The sequence below is a fragment of the Triticum aestivum genome, chromosome 1D (genome assembly GCF_018294505.1).
Source record: "Triticum aestivum cultivar Chinese Spring chromosome 1D, IWGSC CS RefSeq v2.1, whole genome shotgun sequence".
Classification (NCBI taxonomy): Eukaryota; Viridiplantae; Streptophyta; class Magnoliopsida; order Poales; family Poaceae; genus Triticum; species Triticum aestivum.
This window is the reverse complement of record NC_057796.1, coordinates 4,817,749-4,840,441: the sequence shown is the minus strand read 5'-3', so window position 1 is coordinate 4,840,441 and position 22,693 is coordinate 4,817,749. Positions and strand designations below refer to the sequence as shown.

The window sequence follows — 22,693 nt, the reverse complement described above, 5'->3', positions numbered from 1 at the left end:
CGCCTGCCCTTTTCTCTGAATCTCCATTGCAGAATTTACTGACAATATCCTCCCATCGATCTTGAGCACGGCGAAAAGCTCTTGTAGACGGCCTCTTCTTAGGTGCCATGGCCGGCGTCGAGAAGCGATGGGAGTGGCCGGATGAGTTGCTTATCCCCTGAATCAAGCCCAAGTGACCAAAATGTTATTTAATCTTATCTAGAACAATAAAAGCACAAAGAATTATTCAAAGACCAAAATGATATTCAATGACCAACTAGGTGAGGTAGATCAACACTCAAGGCAAACACTTTAGCCCAAAATGATATTCAAAGACCAACTAGGTGAGGTAGATCGATGGAGAATGGAGAGCCAAAGATGTGTGTAGCACTAGAGTCCTCTTATATACAATGCATTCCTACAGTCAGTACTAGTAGTAATGAAGCTAGTAGTTGGATAGAAAGAAGGACAGAGTTTACTTTATTCATAGCTCCTATCTGCATAAAAAATAGATTTTCAATTATTTTAAGTACAACAGCACAAGAAAAGGTGGCTAAAGGTTTTGTGATATGTGTGACAAATACAAACTACATGCTGGTTGTTGCCACTGTGGACCTTCGAGGCGACATAAGATTTCAGTGTTAGAGAAAAGCTATCAGTTGCCAGTGTTAGAGATAATCATGATTAATGTCGGTACAATGTCATTGATACCTCCATAACCACTCCATTCCCTGGTTGCAACAAATAGTAAGGTAATCCTTCTAAGCCAAGCACTTTGTATGTCATGACAAAGCCAACAATACATCTTTCTTATCGAAAAGAAACTTGGCATACTATTCTGAGTCACTCATGCTTTGAGGGCCAAATCATGAGTGAAGGATTAATATGGTTGTTATAGGAGTATTAGTGGTTACTGTTGTTACAATATTGCATTGTTGATTCTCTAGGGGCCAAGAGGTCCAAGCGAAAGCTATGCTCACTTATTCATTTATTTCTAAAATACTTTGTTCTCTTCAAAACTTACAAGGAACTAGTCTCCAACCCATGCATTCGCACACGCGAGTTTGGTAAGCCTGCAGCCATCGGTGAAGGGGCGCCAGGAGGCGTTGAGGCCGCGGCCGAGGGCGGCGCCGCGGGAGTCGTGTCCACGGTCGGGGCCGACCTTCCGGGCGACGACAACGATGGAGCGGCGGAGGCCGGCTCGGACATCAGGCCGACAGGGGAGGCCGCGGGGGCCGCCGCGTCGGATGGCAGCGGCGAGGCAGACACCGAGCCAGAGGAAGGCGTCGAGGCGGACGACGAACCGGAAGGCGGCGTCGAGGCGGGGACCACGGGACTGGGATGCTCGGCGCTGGACCCGGAGGCAGCTGCAGGCGGCAGGTGACACGCCTCAAAGCCAGGGCGGGCCGAGGGCAGCACGCGAGTGCCCTAGGCGAGACGACGATGGCCCCACATCGTCAGCGGCGGGAGGGATAGGGTACCTGCTGAAACGGAAACACATGCTCATCAAAGTAAATGTGCTGTGAGGTGAACACGCGGTGGGATACCGGATCGTAGCGCCGATAGCCTTGGAGTTGGAAGGTTAGCTGATGAAGATACATGCAACAGAACATGGTGCATGTTTATGAGGAGAAGTGTCGGCAGTGCTAGGATAACATAACCACCCAAAGATACGCAGACCACCATAAGAATGTGGCATACCGAAGAGAAGATGATGAGGCACGTAGTTCCACCACGAACGACATGGCCGGAGGTTAAGAAGGAGCGATGCGGTAGCAAGTGCGTCTGGCCAAAAGCGAGGCGGCACGTTGGCATGAAACAGGAGCGTGCGAACGCAGTCATTCCGAGTGTGAAGGACGCGTTCGGCTCGACCATTTTGCTTGGAAGTATACAGGCAAGTAAGACGAAAAATTATGCCATGGTGCGATAGAAAAGTGCGGAAGGCAAGATTGTCGAACTATTTTCCATTGTCAGTCCGAAGAGCAAGAATGGGATGCCCAGACTACGTGCTGACATAGGAGTAAAAAGCCGTCAGGGTGGAAAGTGCATCCGACTTTCGTCGCAAAGGAAAGGTCCACACATATTGAGAATAGTCATCAAGGATAACGAGATAATATAAATAGCCCGAATTACTAGGAACTAGAGAGGTCCACACATCATTATGAATCAACTAAAAAGGAAAAGAAGCAATGGTGGTATGATCCTCTATCTTATTACAACTGAAACTGAAACTCCTAAGAATATGACAAAGAGTGACGGGGTTGGGATGACCCAGACAAACGTGCCAGAGATCAACTCCAGCGGAGAGAGCAATCGGTGCGGTAGTGGTGGAGGAGGGCGGATGCACCGGATAGAGCTCGTCGGGGCTGTCACATCGGTGAAGCACCATTCTGGTTCGAGCGTCCTTGACACAAAAACCAAGTTCGCGTCAAATTCAACAGTAACAGAATTTGCACGAGTGAGACAACAAACGGAAATAAGGTTCTTAATAAGATAAGGTGACACAAGTATGTTAGACAAAGTTAAAGGCATGGAATTAGAAGGAAATGGAGTGTGGCCGACGTGTGTAATGGGAGGGTGGAACCGTCACCGACAATGATGCGGTGGGCGGTGGTGATGGGAGAGAAAGAGGCAAGATTACCCCGATGAGCGAACATGTGAGAAGTGGGCCCGGTGTACATGTACCAATCACTGCCTCCAGTGTAGTTGTTCGGCGTAGGGGCAGAGTGTAGCGCGGCGAGTAACGCCGGGTCCCACCGGTGACAGCGCCGGCTAAGGGGACGGAGATGCCATCGGGAAGCTGTAGCCACCACTCAGCTGCGGCGGCGGGTACCCTCCATTGGGCTACGGTTCTAGTGCTAGTTTTGTTTCTCAAGGCCGAATGCACCAGCTAGCTTTGGGCAGCGCCATACCGCCTGCTGGGCAATCTTCAGCAAATTGAAGGGCGGTGATGGCCAGATCGGGGTTGAGCTAATGCTTCTCGCTGTCACGTGTATCTCGAAGGGAATCATGGCGGATAGAGACCAAGGACATGACGACTCCTGTGCACGGAACAGGGGAGGCGCGCATGCAATGCTTCATCAACAACTATAGATACATCATATATATATTAATCCAAGGGACAAAATTGCTTAACTTCTAGAAATAACCGGGAGCCTCATATGGTGCCTCCAATTGTCTGGGATGTACTTCTCCCTACGATCTTGCACGCCCCGGCGAACTTGTGCCCGGTAATGTAGTCAGTACCTATGTAGATCAACCAACTAATACTTCTATGGGACTATTTCTATTCATGAATACACATATGCATGCAGTAGTGTTGGAGTGTTGTATGTGCGTTCTAAACATCATGCATGTAAAAAAAATCTTGACTTACCTGGCCTATTGAACAGGACGGATCAATGGTTGGTCGTGCCATCGCCAACATCGTGACTTGCCTTATGGAATAGACTACTACACCGCTGCCTTGAGAAAATTGCGGCGTGCTTTGCGGAACATAGTGTACGGCTACGGCACCGCCGCATTGAGTAAATCGTGGCATGGCTTATCCCAGATTTCCTACATTCCCTGTGGTGTAGCTACTTAGGGCCTAAGACTACAGACGGCCGCCGACACACTGCCATGGGTGATTTTGATTTGCTATAGCTGCCTGTTACATGTCCATGTGCTTGATGGTGCGACTCCAAGACAATCTGATTCGCCGCTTGCTTGCCTATACAATGGCGTCCGTCCTGGCCGGGTAATCAAAAACTACGGGTTGGCTGCTGACCTGTACGACGGCGTCCGCGGAGCCTGCATATTCTACGGATGGACATGTCAGTCATGCCTGGGAAGGATTGATGGGCGGCTTCATATTTTACTGGTGGACATCGCTCATGGCTGGGATCATAAGGACGGCGTACGTATTGAGAAGTTGTCGTCCTTCTCTTGGTCTCTACCCTAGAAAAGGATTTTTATTTTTCATCGGGCTGTGTTATTTTCCCCTATGGGTCCAATCCCATAGAACGAACCTTTAAAAGATGTAAACGTGGGACAACAGGCATGGACTCTACGTTAATTCATCCGACGACTGTTAATAACTAATATGTGGATCTAATGGACAGTAAAAGTACTTTTCAAGGATTAACGTGGAGGCTTTATTGGTGCCCACAATTAGTAAATATAAGATAAGATATAAGATGTTGTACAAACACATAATATATATAATTCCAGTTTCTAAATTATTTCCACGTACAGAGCCCTTATCCTTTCCACTGTTTGGCGGTACCCAAGGCAAGTTGTACTCCAATTAATATAGAATTGGTTTGGTCGTAAGACATTGTTTGGCATAACTGGGTCAGCTAGAGCATATACTTGCCGACGTTCACGTGCTTTCATGGGGTTGGAATGACTAGGCACACATTATTGCTTTAAATATGTAATAGGTCCGAACTATCATATATTCTCTCTTAGATGATCACCCCTTCCAGGATTGAACAGCTGGTTTAGGTGATGCTACTGTTCACACCAATGACATATTTGCATGAGCTGCCCCCTACTAAATTTAGCCTAGGTTGCTAGCAATGTGTGTAAGAAAATTCAAAGCTAGGTATTCACTCCAGATAATCTATAAGATATACAAAATAAGACTATACTTCTTCCAAGGCTAGTCAAAGAAAAGGAATAAAATGACTAATTGTAAGGACTGCACATGTATTTTTTTTGAGTCAGCCTACTCCTTCCAGACTATTAATACAACCTAGCTCTGCACTGCATAGCACAAGCCATCACACTAATCTTAGTTTCTCTTTTGGATAGCTAGTCACCACACCGATCCGCTTGAAGCCTAGTCTTGAAATGGACACTCCTCTTCCCGAAACATACCCTACTCAATGTTGCCTACCCTGTGAAAAGGAGCTAAACTTGATGTTGTACTTGCACCAAGTCGTAGGACCAAACGCCAATCAAAAGACAACAATACCAACAAAACCCGGTGAGAGTTTGTTTGGTATCACTGCTGTTAATAACTGGGCCATAGTTGATGCCCCAGATTTCAAAGCAAAGGTCGTTGGTCATGCACAAGGCATTCATGTCATGGCTGATCAACCAAGTGTTGGCTATTACAATTCTTTCAACCTTGCGTTTGTGGAGGGAAGGTAAAACCTTGTGTACTCGCATAGAACAATAAAAAATTCCATGACTGTTATTCTTATCTAGTGCTTGTATTGAAGGCATTATCGTAGTATATTTGAGCACAAAGTTTTTATTTGTTAGATGGCATAGAATTGTGTAACTTCTTTGAGACTTCTGATTTTTTGTGTGAACTAGCTTCAAGGGAGCGACTCTTCAGGTGATGGGGATTTTTAATCCCGTGGGGGAATGGGCCATTATCGGTGGAACTGGAGAACTTACTATGGCACGTGGTACTATCAAATACAAAATACTCCAGGAGTCTGCTGGCATTGAGAGTATTCGGGAACTGAATATTCGCGCATTCTACACGCCCCCAAGCGCACTAGTTGTAAGTACCAAGAAACGCTATAGATATTTACATCACCATATATCAATTGAATATTTTTACACTTCATATGTGTGTCGGTATGGTGTATATATAACGTTATGTACCAACTATTTATGGTATTAACATAATTATCTTTTATAGTGAATTACCTTGATGATCTAATGAATAGACTAGACTCAATACTACTAGTTAGTTTAGACTAACTTAAACTAAAGCTCCAGTGAATGGACAATTTTCTACATATATATTTTCTAAGACTAGAGAAATATCCTTGACCAAATTTCTCCCATTTTTGTACAGGTCAAGGGCGCATGATGGGATCAACTGCCCGATCAAAAGGCACTACTCATGGGACATTAATAATATCTATAAAAATAGTGAGCATATTGATGTCTATCGGTGTTGCGAGTGTGAAGATTCCCCTGTTTTATTTTATATAAAATAATACATGGATTACAGTATATGAGCTGATTATCCATGCTTCTGTTGTGCAACCTTTAATGTAAAGTTTGATTGACTGTATTGGATCTTATACTTTATACGTATGATCCACATCTTATATAAGTAAGAAAAGTGTGGCTTAGTTGGTCTCACACTGTGTCCATAACCTGCACACGTGCTTTTGCTTGTCTATGCGGCAGCGGGACTGAGCCATCTGACTGAGTGGTCGTCAGGCGCGACTTAGATGGAGAAATTTAACTGAAAATCATAGCAAGTGGATTATTTATTAAACTATTGTGTTTCATGCAAGGTCGGTCAAACAAGAGGAAATAATTGACTAAACCAATGGTCTTCACATATACGTTGTGATTGAACTACTCTTCTGTTCCTTTAAGGAAGGCCAGGTCATCCTAATAGATCTCGGAGCTCCATCCTATTGGTCATTTCTCTGATGTAATAATAACAGCACCATTGCCATGCAAATAGCCATTTAGCATTTTGTCATACATAGTGTGAACAGTTGTATGAACAGTATGGTAGCAACACAACTCACATAAACAAATTTAATTGAAAATCATACATATCAACAAGCTCATTAATTCGAGTATACACAGTAGTATTATATTTGATGCAAAAAAAAAACAAAACTAAATGTTTCTTGTAAGGCCTGTCAAACAAAGGGAATGGAATGACTACACTTGTGTTCTTATTTGTGAATTCAACTACTCCAATGAAAAATTCATGGCATTCCATATCCTCGTCAATTTAGCCATCCATCTTGTTGACCACTCCCCTGCCAAGCAATTAGTCATTTTAGTATATTTTGCTTCGTAGTGTAAGTAGTGGTAGACTAAATAGTAACAACTCAACTACAGGAAAATTTTGATCCAAAATCATAGCAAGTGGCTAATTCATTTGAGTGTATGCTCTAAATAATCTATCCGATATAACAAAACAAAACTATGTGTCCCGCAAGGCCGGCCAAGCAGAAATAATAAAATGACTAAGCTTGTTGTCTTCACATATATTTATGAATCGAACTAGTCCAACTATTTCTTAAGACATGACATGTCCCCATGAATCGAACTAGTTCAACTCCTCTGCCATGAGGATTATGGCGCTGCTGCCAAGCAATCAACAACTTCGGTATTTTGTGCTTCAGAGTGTGACAATAGTAGATGAAATGGTAGCAGTGCAAATCACGCGAAAAAATTTAACGGGATCCCTGGTGGTATGGACTCCAGCTTCTACCGGTCGCGTGGGCCTCCATCTCCCCTAACGTCAAGCGCCTCTTCCACGTGTTCCATAACAGTGACATCGATCTAGGCAGCATCAACTATATATGTGCTCATCGTGTTGCTCCCGAAGAAGGAGAAGATCCTCGCCCTAGGCTCCTACCGTCTGGTTTCCTTGCAAAATTGTAGCATAAAGATCCTATGCAAGGGTATCATCACAACCCTAGGCTGCAGTTACAAATTTGGGAGATTATTGATCCTGACCAGTCAGGGTTCATCACAGACTCCATCATCTTGGGGAACTTCGTCTAGGCGATGGGGACTCTAGTGCTCCCACAAGCACTGCAAAACCACGCTTGTGCTCAAGATCGACTTTGCCAAGGGACCTGACTGCATCAATTGGTCAAGTATTCGACAAATCCTCGAGGTGTGTTCCCACCAAGATGGTGTGGGTGGATGGATGCTATCTTGCAGACCACGTGATCCGCCGTTGTCCTCAACAGGATCCCAGGGAAGTGGATTCACTAGAAGAGTGGCCGCAACAGGGGGACCTCGTCTCCACCTACCTCTTCCAGGTGACTACCAGCGTGCTTCAGTACGCCGATGATACACTCATAATCATTCATCAAAATGCCGATACAGCTGCCCACCTCAAGCACATCCTTGATATGTTTGTCGAGGCAACGACTCTCGTCATCTACTTCACGAAAAAAACACCCTTGTCCCGATGAACATCAACGAGCGTGGCCTTATTAGTTCTATCTTTTACTAATGGTGCTACACCCACCACTATATTCACTAGAAATAGGGAACTAATGACAACATGCCTGACTAGTGCAAGTTCTCCGCCATTGTGAATCGCCAACCCTAAGCGTGAATGCAAATATACGGGCTCCACCCTAGCCAATCATCCACCTTGCATGAAGATAAATTCATTTGCGCCAAGCATTCCAGAATTTAGTATTTGTTCCTTCATAGTTTGAATTGTAATATATAAATGGTAGCAAGTCAACTCACAGGAAGAAACTTCAATGAAATTTATAGCAAGTGGCCCCTTCATGTGAATATATGCTGGAGACAACCAATCAGATATAAAAAAGAAAAAACAGAAGTATAAGTTATAACCCACCACAGTTCTCGCAAGGCGCGTAAAAGAAAGGAATAAAATGACTAAGCCTCTGGTCTTCTCACATATACTTCACAAACGAACTACTTCTACCATTCTTTTAAGGGAAATGCAGTCCGTGTCTCCATCTCCTTTTATTGACAATATATTTGGTGGTATTCAACGCAAGTGGCACTCCAGTTAACATAGAATCTTTCTAAATGATATGTGGTTCTGTCATAATAATGTATATGTTTGGCATAATGGGATAAGATAGCATATACATGCTGGCCTTGGCATGCATACATGGGGTTCCAACAACTCCTAGACACACTGTATTATTTAAACACCATAGCAGGTCCGAGCTACAATATTTTTTGTCCTAAATGATCAAGCCTTCTAGCGGTTCTGGTCTTATGGATAATGTGTTATACGTTGTCTCCTAGCTCTGGATTACATGCTACATTACACACACCGATGGAGGTCGTGCAAACAATCTGCTGATACATGAAGTCAGTGTCCTGCGCTGGGCTTTGGCTCCAAACAAATAGCTTGGATGAGTTGATGGTAGGAGGTAGCATCAACTGTGTGCTCATCGTGTTGCTCCCGAGAAAGGAGAAGATCCTCGCCCTAGTCTCCTACCGTCTGGTTTCCTTGCAAAATTGTAGCATATAAAGATCCTATGCAAGGTTATCATCACAACCCATGGCCGCAGTGACAAATTTGTGAGATTATTGATCCTGACCGGTCAGGGTTCATCACGGGCTCCATCATCTTGGGGAACTTCGTCTATGCGATGGGGACTCTAGTGCTCCCACAAGCATGCCAAAACCACGCTTGTGCTCAAGCTCGACTTTGCCCAGGCACCTGACTGCATCAATTGGTCAAGTATTTGGCGAATCCTCGAGGCTCATGTGTTCCCACCCAGGTGGTTTGGTGGATGGATGATATCTTACGGACCACGCGATCCACTGTTGTCCTCAACAAGATCACAGGGAAGTGGATTCACTAGAAGAGTGGCCGCAACAGAGGGACCTCGTCTCCAACTACCTCTTCTAGGTGGTTACTAGCGTGCTTCATTACGCCGATGACACACTCATAATCATTCGTCAGAATGCCGATATAGCTGCCCACTTCAAGCACATCCTCGATATGTTCATCGAGGCAACAACCCTCGTCATCTACTTCATGAAAAAAAACACCCTTGTCCCGATGAATGTCAACTAGCGCGGCCTTGTTAGTTCTAGCTTTTACTAATGGTGCTACACCCACCACTGCATTCACTAGAAATATGGAACTAATGACAACATGTCTGACTAGGACAAGTTCTCCGCCATTGTGAATCGCCAACCATAAGCGTGAATGCAGATATCTGGGTTCCACCCTAGACAATCATCCACCTTGCATGAAGATAAATTCATTTCTGCCAAGTATTCTAGAATTTAGTATTTGTTCTTTCATAGTTTTAATTGTAGTATATAAATGGTAGCAAGTCAACTCACATGAAGAAACTTCAATGAAATTTATAGCAAGTGGCCCCTTCATGTGAATATATGCTGGAGACAACCAATCAGATATAAAAAAGAAAAAACAGAAGTACTTCTTGCAAGGCACGTAAGGCTGGCCATAGTGGGGGTAACATAACTAGTATCATGTACTTGGGACTTGCAAACATGCTTATGTGGCAGGCAATTAAAGAAGAGAGAGAAGGTAGTAGTAACATAGGTAGATACCGTAACATAATAAATGTTATGCTACTATGTGTCATGCATGGCAATAAATGAGACCATCTATGATAGTACTTTATGATACTATGCACTATAGATGTAGTATCATACACTAGTATCATATGCATGATACTATTATATGTTACTCTCCACTATGACCAGCCTAAAACAAAGGAATAAAATGACTAAGCCTCTGGTCTTCTCACATATACTTCACAAACGAACTACTTCAACCATTCTTTTAAGGGAAAGGCAGTTCGTGTCCCCATCTCCTTTTATTGACAATATATTTGGCGGTATTCAAAGCAAGTGGCACTCCAGTTAATATATAATCTTTCTAAATGATATGTGGTTCTGTCATAATAATATATAGGTTTGGCATAATGGGATAAGCTAGAGCATATACATGCTGGCCTTGGCATGCATACATGGAGTTCCAACAACTCCTAGACACACTATATTATTTAAACACCATAGGAGATCCGAGCTATAATATTTGTTGTCCTAGATGATGGACCCTTCTTGCGGCTCAGGTCTTAAGGATAATGTATTATATGTTGGCCCTGTGTAGGGATTGTGTCCTAGCTCTGAGTTACATGCTACATTACACACACCGATGGAGGTTGTGAAAACAATCCGATGATACATGAAAGTCAGTGTCCTGCGCTGGGCTTTGGCTCCAACCAAAGAGCCAGGATGAGTTGATGTTAGGATGTTCGAGAACAACCTTCTCGTCCTTACCGAAATAGAGATGGGACCAATAGTGGTTAAAATTAAAACAACTTGGATTACATTATTGCCTTATCTAGGATAGGCTATCCTTTTTTTTCTTAATGGAAAAAGTTCTTTATTTTTCCCCATTTACTAGAGAATTGTGGGTCATACTCTCCATTCTGAATTAATTATCTAGGTTCATCCTATGTCAAAATGCTTTAAGTTGGATAAATATATGCAAAAAGATCCTAAGATCTACGATATCAAATATAGATTGTACAAGATTATTCTAAGAGATGTAATTTTTTGTTGTACATGCTGATATATTTTTTATAAATTTGGTTGAACTTTAAAAAGTCTGACCAAGCTAGGGAAAAACTAGGACGACGATTAATTTAGACCGGAGGGAATAGCAAGTATTACTATGTGATAAGCAGGAAGGCAAGTTACCCATTGTGAGTACCCCTAAATTTTTCACGTGTCAACCCTGCTGAATGTTCTGTAGCACCATTCCATTTGTTCCATCACAAGCCAAAATGCTCTAGAGAAGGCAGCTCCACTGTTGTTAATTGTGGGTGTCGCCGTCGGATGAGGAGGTGGAGGAGGTCTATTAGATATCAAGCGTTCCTACAACATAAAAGGCACGTCAAACAAACGAATCAAATGACTAAGCCTCTCGCCTTCACTGGTTTAACCATGTACGGAGGAAATTTGAAGCTAAGCCTTTCATGTACCAAAGGAAAATGACTTCAATGTTTGACCCCATGCATATTTTCTATTGGCAAGTTGCCTGAAAAACAAATGTGTGTAAGTTAATTTGATGGGAGAACAAAGGGAGGCGTGGCGGAGTTCCCAGGCTGGGACGGTGCACTGCGGCAAGTGCCAGTGAGGCTGAGGCGCTAAGATGGGAGGACCAGACGATAGCCAGTGGACCATCACGTCAGTTTGATATGAGGAAGAAGATAAACAATTAGTGGGAAGGATAATGATTGGAGGAAGAAGATGATGATCCGGCTGTCCATTTCCAAACCAAGGGCTCTCGCAAGATCGACTAGCTGCAGTCATTTTCCAGGCAACATGTAAATACTCGGCCCCGATCCCAGGGTGAAAAAGAAAACCAATATGCACTATATTTATGCCTCGACCAAGCTTTTTCAAAGAAATTGACGATCTCTAAGCTAAGATATGAGCCAATTTTTGGTCCTTTATTCATCTACAGCAGGCTCTTTAAAATATTCCATTACATTCACTGCATGCAACGTTTGGCTTCAACCTTGCTGATGCTAGCTGTTTCCTAGCCGATAAAAACGGTGTTGACTTTCTTGCCACGTCAGCCCTAACGGGTGGGCCTGCTTGTCATCAACGTGCTTAAAACATCTAAAATAGTCATCAAACGTTTTTTGTAGTTTTCTGCAACAAGATTAATTGAAAAATGGTAGTTTTTGGTCATTTTTTTAAAATGGTAGTTCCAAATGCTTTGTCAAATACTCTTGTCGATGTCTCGTATAGTCAAATCGGTCGGCCACTGTAGTTAGAAAAGTTCAAGTCACGCAACAATTTATGCCTACACTGTTTATGCATATGGCACAATTTATTATACATCAAGAACGTTTTTCAGGCATGTTTAACAATTTTCAAATACAAAAGTAACGTATTTCAAATATATATTATTGATGCCTACTTTTTTCATACACATTTGTACATTTTTGTATAAATGAATAAGATTTTTTTATGCGCATTTAATTTTTCTGAAATACATGGTTATAAAGTCGCATACTTTTTCTGAAACGCGTGAATATTTGTTAAATGTCACAATTGTTTTGCATGCTACCAATATTTTTTTAATTTAAGCTAACATGTTACGTACGTTCAATATATTGATTTTAAATATTTTTTATGTTTCGGTATATATTCATTTACAATATTTCAGAAAATAAGAACAAAAGTAATAGGATGAACTAACCTGGAACCTATGTGGGCCGAACCATGTATAGCGACACCAAAGAGATTGCACCCGCTGAAAGACTGGTCACTTGCTTGAAAAAAATCAAAAAAATCCCAACAAATGCAAAAATTCAAAAACCAATCATGGATTTGTTAAAAAACCAAAAAAATCATGAATTCGAGAAATAGTTCACTATTATGAAAAAGAATATGACAAATATTGGAAAGGGCTCATGAATTTGGAAAAAATCAATTTTTAAGAAAAGTTCAATAATTTTAACTAAGTTTATCGATTGTGAAAAAGAATCACAAATTGGAAAAGAAGTCCATCAATTTAAAAAAATCACAAAATTTTAAAAGTAGTTCATCAATTTGAAAAAAGTGCATAAATTTTGAAAAAAGTTCATGAAATTTAATAAAATTTCATCGATTTTGAAAAAGAGTTCTTAGACTTTTAATAATGGTTCATGAAATTTGAAAATATTCATGCATTTTGAAAAAAATTTGAAAAAGGAAAAAATAAAATAAAGAAAAAAGTCAAAAAAGATGACAGGTCCAAAAAAACCAAAATAAAAAAAGCAAAAATAACGACTGGGAAGCTTCTAGAAGCTTCCCAAAACCGTGAAGAGGTCACTTACGTGTCACCCATAGATGGTCTGACCTAGGTAAGATGCCTTTAGCGCCAATTAACGAATTGCACATTAACGGGCGCTGAAGGCGCCAAATAGGAAATGCCTTTTTTGAGGCCCCCAAATCACAAACACAACGCGCAACGACTACATGATGCACACCCTCCCGCCGCCCAGTTTCTTTTGATGGGTCGCCGCTAGTAGTATCTTCGATGTGTAAGGGCCGACGATATACAACCAGGCGATTCAACAACGGTATACGACCAGCGATTCCTGGTAGGTCTGCATATAGAATATTGATTAGTATTAGATAGAGAAGGGAGGCGTGGTTAGAGAACTCTGTGAAGTCATCATCTTCTAATAGTGAATCGGGGTCAGGGAGGCTGCTTTGGGACATTCAAGTCCAAGCAAAAATTTGAATGTTCCTTCAGAAGAAGTCCAAGTTCGATAGGAAATATGTCGGGTTCTAGCTCATGCGGTCTATGCGGGGCCTAAGACCCTTAGCGATATTCTTTACCTGAATGCTCCATGTCCAGATGTATCTGGGCGCTCGAAGATAAATAACTAGCTGAGCATCTCAGGGCGACTACCGAACCAAGTGCGAAACAATCGTTGTTCTCGATGATCAACAACCTTTCTCATGATGCCTTTGTTAAACTGCCAGTCACTATGTGGGCAACCTGGGTGGCCAGACAGAAAGGTATTCGAGAAGGTATATTTCAAAGTCCTCATGCTACACATCTTTTCATTGACCGCTTCATGTCGGTGGCCAGTAATCTGGGAAGACAGTCAGCAGCAACGGGGAGATGTGTTCGGCCGAGGGCTCCACCTGTGGGTTTTCTAAAATCCATGTTGACGTCGGGGTCTCAAACACAAACCGTCGTGGTTCAACTGTTGCGGTAGCCAGAAATTAGCTCGGAAATTATTTGGGAAACCTATCACTTGTTATCTTGAGCCTACACGATTCAGCAGCACTAGAGGCAATTGCATGTCGCGAAGGGTTACCTTTAGCTGAAGACTTGGGTCTCCCAAGTTTGATTATCTATTCCATGCGATGTCAACAAATAATCAATGATATTTCAAACAATAGCAGAGGCTGATATGGGCCAGTCATCTCTGGTATGAAGATTAGGTCTGAAAATTTTATCTATAACTTTATTTTTCAAGGAACAGAAGCCCATAGCTTAGCTAAATTTTCGCTTTCTTGATAGGGGACCCCATGTGTGGCTAATCCATCCCCATGACCAAACTTGTATACATTCTTTGGACTACGCAAAATAAAGTTTGATTCTACCCCTAGGAAAACCAAACGATTCCTATTAGGCAGATATGTCGTCGGAAAGCGACCTAGACCGCAGCCTCTCGTGAGCCATGTCCTTTTAGCGGACGGACCAGATGGTTTTATTCCCACCGATTTTCTTTTTTTCTATGTTTTATCTTCTCGTTTTTCTTTCTTTTATTATTTTTATTTTTTCTAGTTCATTGTATCTTTATTTACTTCTTGTTTCCCTTTTCTTTTTTCCTTTTATGAACTTCTTACAAATACGTGATTTTTTTTTGAAATCATGTACATTTTTTTATAAACATGACCATTTTTGAACTATTCAATATTTTTTGAAATCATGAATTCTTTTGAAATCATGAATATTTTTGAAATGCATGAACATGTTCAAATTCATAAACATTTTTTTCAAATGCGTGAACTACATTTGAAATAATGAATATGTTTCAAACTCGTGAACAATTTTGACAAATTGACGAACATTTATTGAAATTTTGAACTTTTTTGAAACTCTGAGAACTTTTTTGTGTCAGAGAAATTTTTTGAATCAATCGTCATTTTAAAAAAAGTTGCAAATAATTTTTGAAATGGATGAACATTTTTTTACAAATATTTTTTGAATTCATGGATATCTTTTTAATCAAAAATCATTTTTGAATTGATGTACTTTTTGTGAAATTTGGGAATTTTATAAAATTGTTAAATATTGAAATTTTTTGAACCTTTCCTGTATATGTTTTCTAATTGATGAACAAAAAAAGGGCGCCATGCACCAACACATGTGCTGGCCCAAATAGTGCACGAAGGAGGGAGGAGGTGCATGTTCGCTGAGCATCGAGCATGCAGGCCGTCAAATAGGAGCTCCCGTACGGGCGACGTCCACATGACGCCAGACAGGAAAATCGTTGATCAATGCAGTGCATCCATGCATCTAGTGTTGGGAAGCTTCCGGCCTTTTTTTATTTCTCTGCTATTTACTTGAGTCCGGGTTTCTTCTGATATTTTTGGTTCTTCGTAAAAGGAATGTTTTAAAGTAACATTTTTAAAACTTAGTCAACATTTGCCAAATTCATTAGAATATTTTAATTTCCTATCATTTCTTCATATTCTTGAACATTTTCAAATTTTGCAAACATATTTTGAATTTGTGAACTTTTTTCAAATTTATTTACATTTTTTTAATCCATCAAAAGTTCTTAGAACAAAGAACTTTTCTTCAAATTTGCGAACCCTTTCTAAGATTTGCAAACATATTTGAACTTCTCGAACATTTTTCCCAAATTCATGTTTTTCTTCAAATCAAAGAACTTTCCAAATCAGTAAAAAAGTTCAGATCCACCAACTTTTCTGCAGACTTTTTATGAATCCGTGAACTTTTTTCCCAAATTCATGAGTTTCTTCCAATCAACGAACTTTTCATATCCATGAAGTTGTTTCCACAAATTTTTTTTAATCCGTGAACATTTTTTAGTTCATTAATGTTTTTAAAAATATTGAACACCTTTTAAATTAGCAAATATTTTATCTAATTTGTGAACTTTTTTAAAATACCTGGTATTTTTGAATGTTTGCAAACATTTGTAATTTTGTAATTTTTTGTTTTATCAAAATATTCAAAGCCAAAAAACTACTAGCCAATTTTTCATAAGCATGTGGTACACTAAAAAGAGCCGAGCTAAGCTTAGCAAGGCGAGAGAAAAGAAAGCATAGCGAGCCAGGGACATCAAGCAAGAGGATCGTAGGAAGCGAGAAAACCAGCCATATGAGGAGCGTATTTATTTGGTCGGCCCATGCAGGCGAACCTCCCTGTGCGCCGGAGCAAACACTTGGCGCCTTACACTTTGTATATAGGCCCTCCCTGCGAGCGCTATATCTTGCTTATAGCAAGATGGAAGGAGGTCTCTTCTAAAGGATTTTTTTCCAAGCGTAGCTATTGGGCCAACCTGGTTCATGATTTTTTGTATTCGCTCGCTCGCTCGGGAGCTGTACCAGAAAAATGTCCTGCTCTGTAAAACCATCATAAGGTGCAAACAGGACGATGTGCTTTGGAGAGAGTTTTGATGTTAATTCCCCTTGCCAAATCCCAAGCAATGTGCACACTTTTGAAGAACCGGTAGATACCGAACTCCTGGTCTATAAGGACCCGAACAATCAACAACCATCGAGTTTCCTCTTCCGGTGGAGCCTTATCTAGATCGAAAACTACATCTTCTAGATCTTCTTCAGTCAGACCTAGCTCCTTCATCATGAAGTCAAGGTCGTCATGGCGTGCAGTCCCTGACGACGATCCTTGGTCTTTGTTGGCCATCCTTCCCGATTTAGATCCCTGGCCTCGACAAACAACGAGACACACCTTTATATTTAGCTCTTTTTTTAGCAAAACCTTTATATATTCAGTTAAAAGAAGAAAGGGAGTTTTTTTTTGAAACAAAAAAGAAATGGGGTGTAGAGTTATGTTTTCAGACGGGCCTCCACTCCACACCAGTTCAACCCAACCGCGCCCACAAGCCCAGCAGCCCAGCCCACACTTTTGCCGATCTCTCTCTCTCAACACCGAGGCCACTCCGCCACCGCCAAGGCCGGCCGGCGGGACCCAGAAGGCGTGGCGGCCGCTCGCCGACGCATCGAGTCTCCCGAGTTCCTCAGCCGTCGATATCCGTACGACCGTCCGTCCTGCCGTCCATGGTGGTGGAGACCACCGGCATCAGCAGGGCCAGCGTGGCGGCGGGCAACTACAGCGACGGCGACTTGTGCTTCTTCCTGCTCCTAATCCCGCCTGCCTCCCACTGCTCAAGGTAGGTACTCCCTCCCCTGCCTGCCCCCAAATCTCCACCCTCATCAAATCTGTTCCCTTTTGCATTTTGTTAGAATAATCGATTCATTTTAGCTCTTGTTCTAGTCTGCACTGACATCTATCACCATCTTTGCTGCAATGTAATGAAGTACGTCTTGGCATTCTGAGTTCTCACCTTAGGCCTAGTTTGGCAGCACTGTCTTTCTAAAACTCTGGTAATCCAAAACCTCAGTTTCTCAACGCGAGGGCAATCAATACCTCAGTTTGTCTAAACCATGGTTTTTCTCTGTTTTGCGGAAACCATCTATTCGTTTGGCAAATGTTGTTTTCTTGTAATTTTTGACTGACTACAACTAACTCAGCTACACTTAAGCTAGCTGATGCATGCACCCGTGCCAGGCAAGCCAAGTCCTCTCGGCCACTTCTAGATGCTAGCGCGACGCGACTCCCTATATGCATGCTAGATCCCTGATCGGACGGAGGAGTCGCTGGCAACGACGGACAGAAGAACATGGACTCGAGAGACCTACGAAACACAAGTTAATCATCTAATCAAAAATGCCTAATAATCAGGATATAAGTTACACTACGATTAACAGATAATGACGAGGAATTGGAGGCACGGACTTTTCGCTTGGTTCAGTTTTTAAAAAAGAGGTCGGGACCTCCTTTTTTAGATACTGCAAGAAAACCACGGTATGAAAAATACCACAGTATCTTAAACTACAGTATTTCTTTCATCCAAACACCTTAAAGTATTTAATACCATGGTATTTTTCTGAAACCACGGTATTTCCAAAAAACTGCAAAAATACTTTGCATCCAAACGCACCCTAAATTTTCTTGTCACTTGCACATTTGTACACTGGTATATATGATGTACTATGAAGAGCGCAATTTGTTGCCATTCATAGCAAAGAAGCACAAGTTGTGTCATGAAGAGCGTGTATTTTATTTTGTCCACCTCCTCAAGGTAAAACGAATCACTTTCTTCCTCGTCTTCTGTGGACATTTGGTAATTGAAGCGCGCATTGTACCATATGGCTGTCGGTTGCCTCGGTGTAGCCAATTTGATTACTTTAAAACCTGCATCCTTATTAGTAACACCCACTTGGTTTAGTTGCAGACTGTGTAAGCATCCTTATTAGCCAATTCATTATCCCCTTCCCGCCTGTATAATTTGACATCTATCACCCACTTGCTGTAATGCTAGTGCATCTTCACATCCTCATCTCCCTTTTCCCCTTTGCACTTATATACTCTTATTTGTAATTTGTTAGATTTTATTTGTAATGTTGGCACAATACTCATCCATAGCAAAGAAGTTGTGCCGCGCCGTGAAGAGTGTGTATACTGTCGGTGCGTTCAACATACTTGAAAAAAAACCATTTTGTTACCCACAGCCACAAGTGGAGGTTCTGCAAATCAACTACACATCGTCTCATATCACTAATTGGTGTAGCCAAACCATTTGATTAATCTGAAACCCACATCGCTAATTGTGTGGATGGCTGACTGATCTCTCTCACCAGTGCTACTGCTAACACATTTGACTTTTGATTTGTTCGAGAACAGATCTCAAGCTGTGCACAACTGTTGTATATTCTGGATGCCAAGCAGTATACACCTCTTGCTCACACCTTTCTCTTCTCCATCCTGCACTACACTAGCTTGTGTTCCCCTGTGTCGTTTGCGTGTGTGTTTCTTCTGAGCATTCCAATGGCGGAGCTGGTGGCCGCCATGGCCATCCGGCCACTGGTGTCCATGCTGGTGAGCAAGGCGTCCAGCTCCCTCCTGGACGAGTACAAGGTGATGGAGGGAATGGAGGAGCAGCACAAGGTTCTCAAGCGCAAGCTTCCGGCCATCCTCGACGTCATGACCGACGCCAAGGAGCAGGCGACGGACCATAGAGATGGGCCAAAGCCTGGCTCCAGGAGCTCAAGACAGTGGCCTATCAGGCAAATGAAGTCTTGGACGAATTCAAGTACGAAGCACTCCGCCGTGAAGCCAGGAAGAAGGGGCACTACAGAGAGCTTGGCTTCGATGTAATTAAACTCTTCCCTATTCATAACCGTTTTGTGTTCCATCACAGAATGGGTCGCAAGCTTTGCAGGATTCTGCAGGCCATTGAGGTCCTCATAGCAGAGATGCATGCCTTTAGGTTCAAGTACCGACCACAGCCACAGGTGTCCAAGCAGTGGAGGCAGACCGATTGTGTTATCATTGATCCACAAGAAATTGCCAGCAGATCCAGAGACAAAGATAAGAAGAACATTATTGATATACTAGTTGGTGGAGCTAGCAATTCAGATCTCACAGTTGTCACCCTCGTCGCGATGGGGGGCCTTGGCAAGACCACATTAGTGCAACTCATATACAATGAACCTGAAGTTCAGAAGCATTTCCAGTTGCTGATCTGGGTCTGTGTCTCTGACACCTTTGATGTGAACTCCCTGGCCAACAATATAGTTGAAGCATCTCCCAATAAGAATGTTGATACAGACAAACCACCACCGGATAGACTTCAAAAATTGGTCAGCGGACAGCGGTATCTCCTTGTATTGGATGATGTCCGGAACAACAAAGAGTTCTGTAAATAGGAAATGTTGAAGGTTTGTCTTCAGCATGGTGGCATGGGTAGTGCGGTGCTGACAACACTCATATGGTTGATGAGATTGTGAAGAGACGTTCTTCTTGGAGTTGTGTCGAATATTGTGTACAAGGTAGGTTACAGTTGGACTTGTAGTTGTATTGTGTTTAGATAGGATATGGAGTCGTGTCCTAATAGGACACTTGTATCATAGGCCTCTCATATATAGCGGGGCTAGACACGCGATGTAACCTATGCCAACATAATAGCACAGGAACGCAGGGGAAGCTGGTGGCATGTGCCGGCGTCGAGGGCGACCGGGTGCGGTATTGTGACGGTGTCACAGGGAGGAGCGCCCGTAGTCAAGCCCCGGGGATGTAGCCATATCGGTGAACCTCGTTAACAAATCTCGGTGTCGTGCCTCGTGTGACTGCTTGGTCCTCGGATGATCGACGGTATGCCTCGAATTTATTCTAACAAGTGGTATCATGAGCAAAGTTCGAACGAGGCCGTGGTTGTTGATCTAAAGAATAACTCGTTGGCTGGTTGTTCCCGTTGGTGGTGCTTTTTTTAGAACGGAGACGCTAGGAGCGTCCGGCTTTAAATTAATAAAGCCCACAACTTAGGCAGCGTAACAGACATAGTTTGGACCTCGAACACGAGCACGGAGGCTTAGGCCACGCCGATGCGGAGGCACGAGAGTTTAAAACGGGCCAAAAGAGGCACGCAGCGATGCAAGTACAGGCCCGAAGGCAGAGCATAGAGCACACAGGCTCGCTCGCGTGACAAAAAGGGCCACTTCACGGCAAAGAAGTGGCGGATGGCTCCCTAGCCAAAACGTAGATCTGGCGAAGACGGTCTTGAGCTTGCTTCAGTTTCTCAGCATCCTTGCGCCTCGACAACCGACTCCACTGCTGCAGAAGAAGGTTGCATTTGTAGATTATGTTAGCAGGGTGTGATGGGAAGATTCCCTCGATTGCTAGTTTGTTCCTAGTGAGCCAGACTACCCAGGTCAAGGCGCCGATGCAACTCCAGAGCACACGTTTGTTGCCTCCTTGAACCGAGTCTACTATGGTTGCGAGGTCGGACGCCGACCGGGGGTCCCAGGAGGTGTTGACCGCTACACGAACGGCGCTCCAAGCAAAACGTGCCAGCGGACAACGGAAGAATACGTGGTTCGCATCCTCCGTGACGTTACATATCGCACACAGGCCGGTCGACGGGCCATTGCGTTTGGCGACGTTAGCCGAAGTGGGCAGTCTATTGCGGAACAGTTGCCAAAAAAACACCTTAATCTTAAGCGGAAGGCGCGCGCTCCACAAGCCATTTGGCACCTGGAAGGACGGGCCCTGGCACAGCTTACGGTAAAGAGACTTGACCGAAAACTTGCCGGACGGGGTGAGGGCCCAGGTGACTGTGTCCTCGGTCGTCGTCAGTGATACCGGCGCAATGCAATCAAGCAGTTCTGTTAAGTGAGCTTGTTCTGCTCCCGTTAACTCTCTTCGGAAATGGATCGCCAGAGGGGAAGAGGCAAGTGCCGTGCCAACTGTTTGCTCCGGGTTGACAGCCAGAGCATAGAGGTCCTGGAAATCTGACCAAAGGGGATGGGATCCCACCCAGTGGTCTAGCCAGAAACGAACCGAACGGCCATTACCATTGGAGAACTTGGCTCCCAGTGCGAAGGCCGGCGGACCGCTTGAAGATCGTTCCAGAAAGGAGATCCCCTCGCCACACCCTCAAAAAAAATTCCCATTCGGGAAGTACTTGGCACGCAGCAGGTCGACCCACAGACCCGTCGCTCCCTGCGAGAGCTTCCATATCCATTTGCACATAAGTTCAATGTTCTGGATTCTGGTATTTGTGATCCCTAGACCTCCCAGGTCCTTGGGACGGCACACCGCATCCCATTTAACCATGCGATACTTGCGTTTTGGTCCCGATCCTTCCCAAAAGAAACGGGACCGCGGTGTGTCCATCTTGACATGAACCCCTTCTGCCAGGAGGAACAGACCCATAGTGTCGTGGAATTGTCACGGCAGATGTCCTTGAGCTAGGACTTAGTCATGGAGCCATCGCAACTAGGAAGCTTGAAGGGGTTATGCGGGACGAGGAACACGAGGGTTTATACTGGTTCGGCCCCTTACGGTGAAGGTAAAAGCCTACATCCAGTTTGAGGTGATATTGATTAGGGTTACGATCGCCAGGAGCTAAACAGCTATCCCCGGCTCTCGATGATATTGTTCTCGCCCTTAAACCGCTGTCGGGTCGTCCCTTTATATAGGGAGGCTGACGCCCAGCAGCCCTTAGAGTCCCGGCCGGCTCATAAGCGTGTCCGGCTCGGACTCTAAACAATACTTGCCTTACACTACAAGTTCTACTATAATAATGATTGTAACTACGGGCCCTTAGCCATATCCGGGTCTCAGCCCATCTCTGGCCCATCATCTTGAAACTTGGCTCCGGGCTTCTGGCAACGACCGTACGAGTAACCCGGCCCCTCCTGGCGGGTGACTCTAAGGTCTATATCCTCAACATTAGGCCCCAGATTGATTTGAGCCGGCACATGTCAATCTCCAACTCTTCTGACAGAAAAAATCTCCGGCTTGCCATTCATGTGAAGGCCATAACCCGGAGTGACGTCATCCTCCGGACTCCGGATAATCCGCCATGACGTCATCCTCCATTAAGTCCGTTTTTTACTCCGCCAGATCCGCAACGGATCTTTGCTTTACTGTCATTCCGAAAATCGAGGC

General features: G+C 43.5%; 1 protein-coding gene and 1 pseudogene across 1 annotated transcript; both read left to right on the top strand.

Moving 5' to 3' along the window:
• Positions 1-4,755: 4,755 nt before the first annotated feature.
• Positions 4,756-6,043, top strand: LOC123162032 (dirigent protein 2). Its single transcript, XM_044579846.1, has 3 exons — positions 4,756-5,114; positions 5,287-5,479; positions 5,780-6,043. The coding sequence occupies exons 1-3, from the start codon at positions 4,816-4,818 to the stop codon at positions 5,792-5,794; spliced, it is 507 nt and encodes a 168-aa protein (XP_044435781.1). The 5' UTR covers positions 4,756-4,815; the 3' UTR covers positions 5,795-6,043.
• A 13,026-nt stretch (positions 6,044-19,069) lies between these two features.
• LOC123156646 (disease resistance protein RGA2-like) lies at positions 19,070-19,950 on the top strand (annotated as a pseudogene).
• Positions 19,951-22,693: the final 2,743 nt, after the last annotated feature.

Coding starts and splice junctions, on each gene's coding strand:
- LOC123162032 (XM_044579846.1), top strand. CDS start 4,816: ATGGACACTCCTCTTCCCGAAACATACCCTACTCAATGTTGCCTACCC. Junction 5,115..5,286: donor CTTGCGTTTGTGGAGGGAAG/GTAAAACCTTGT, acceptor TGTGTGAACTAG/CTTCAAGGGAGCGACTCTTC.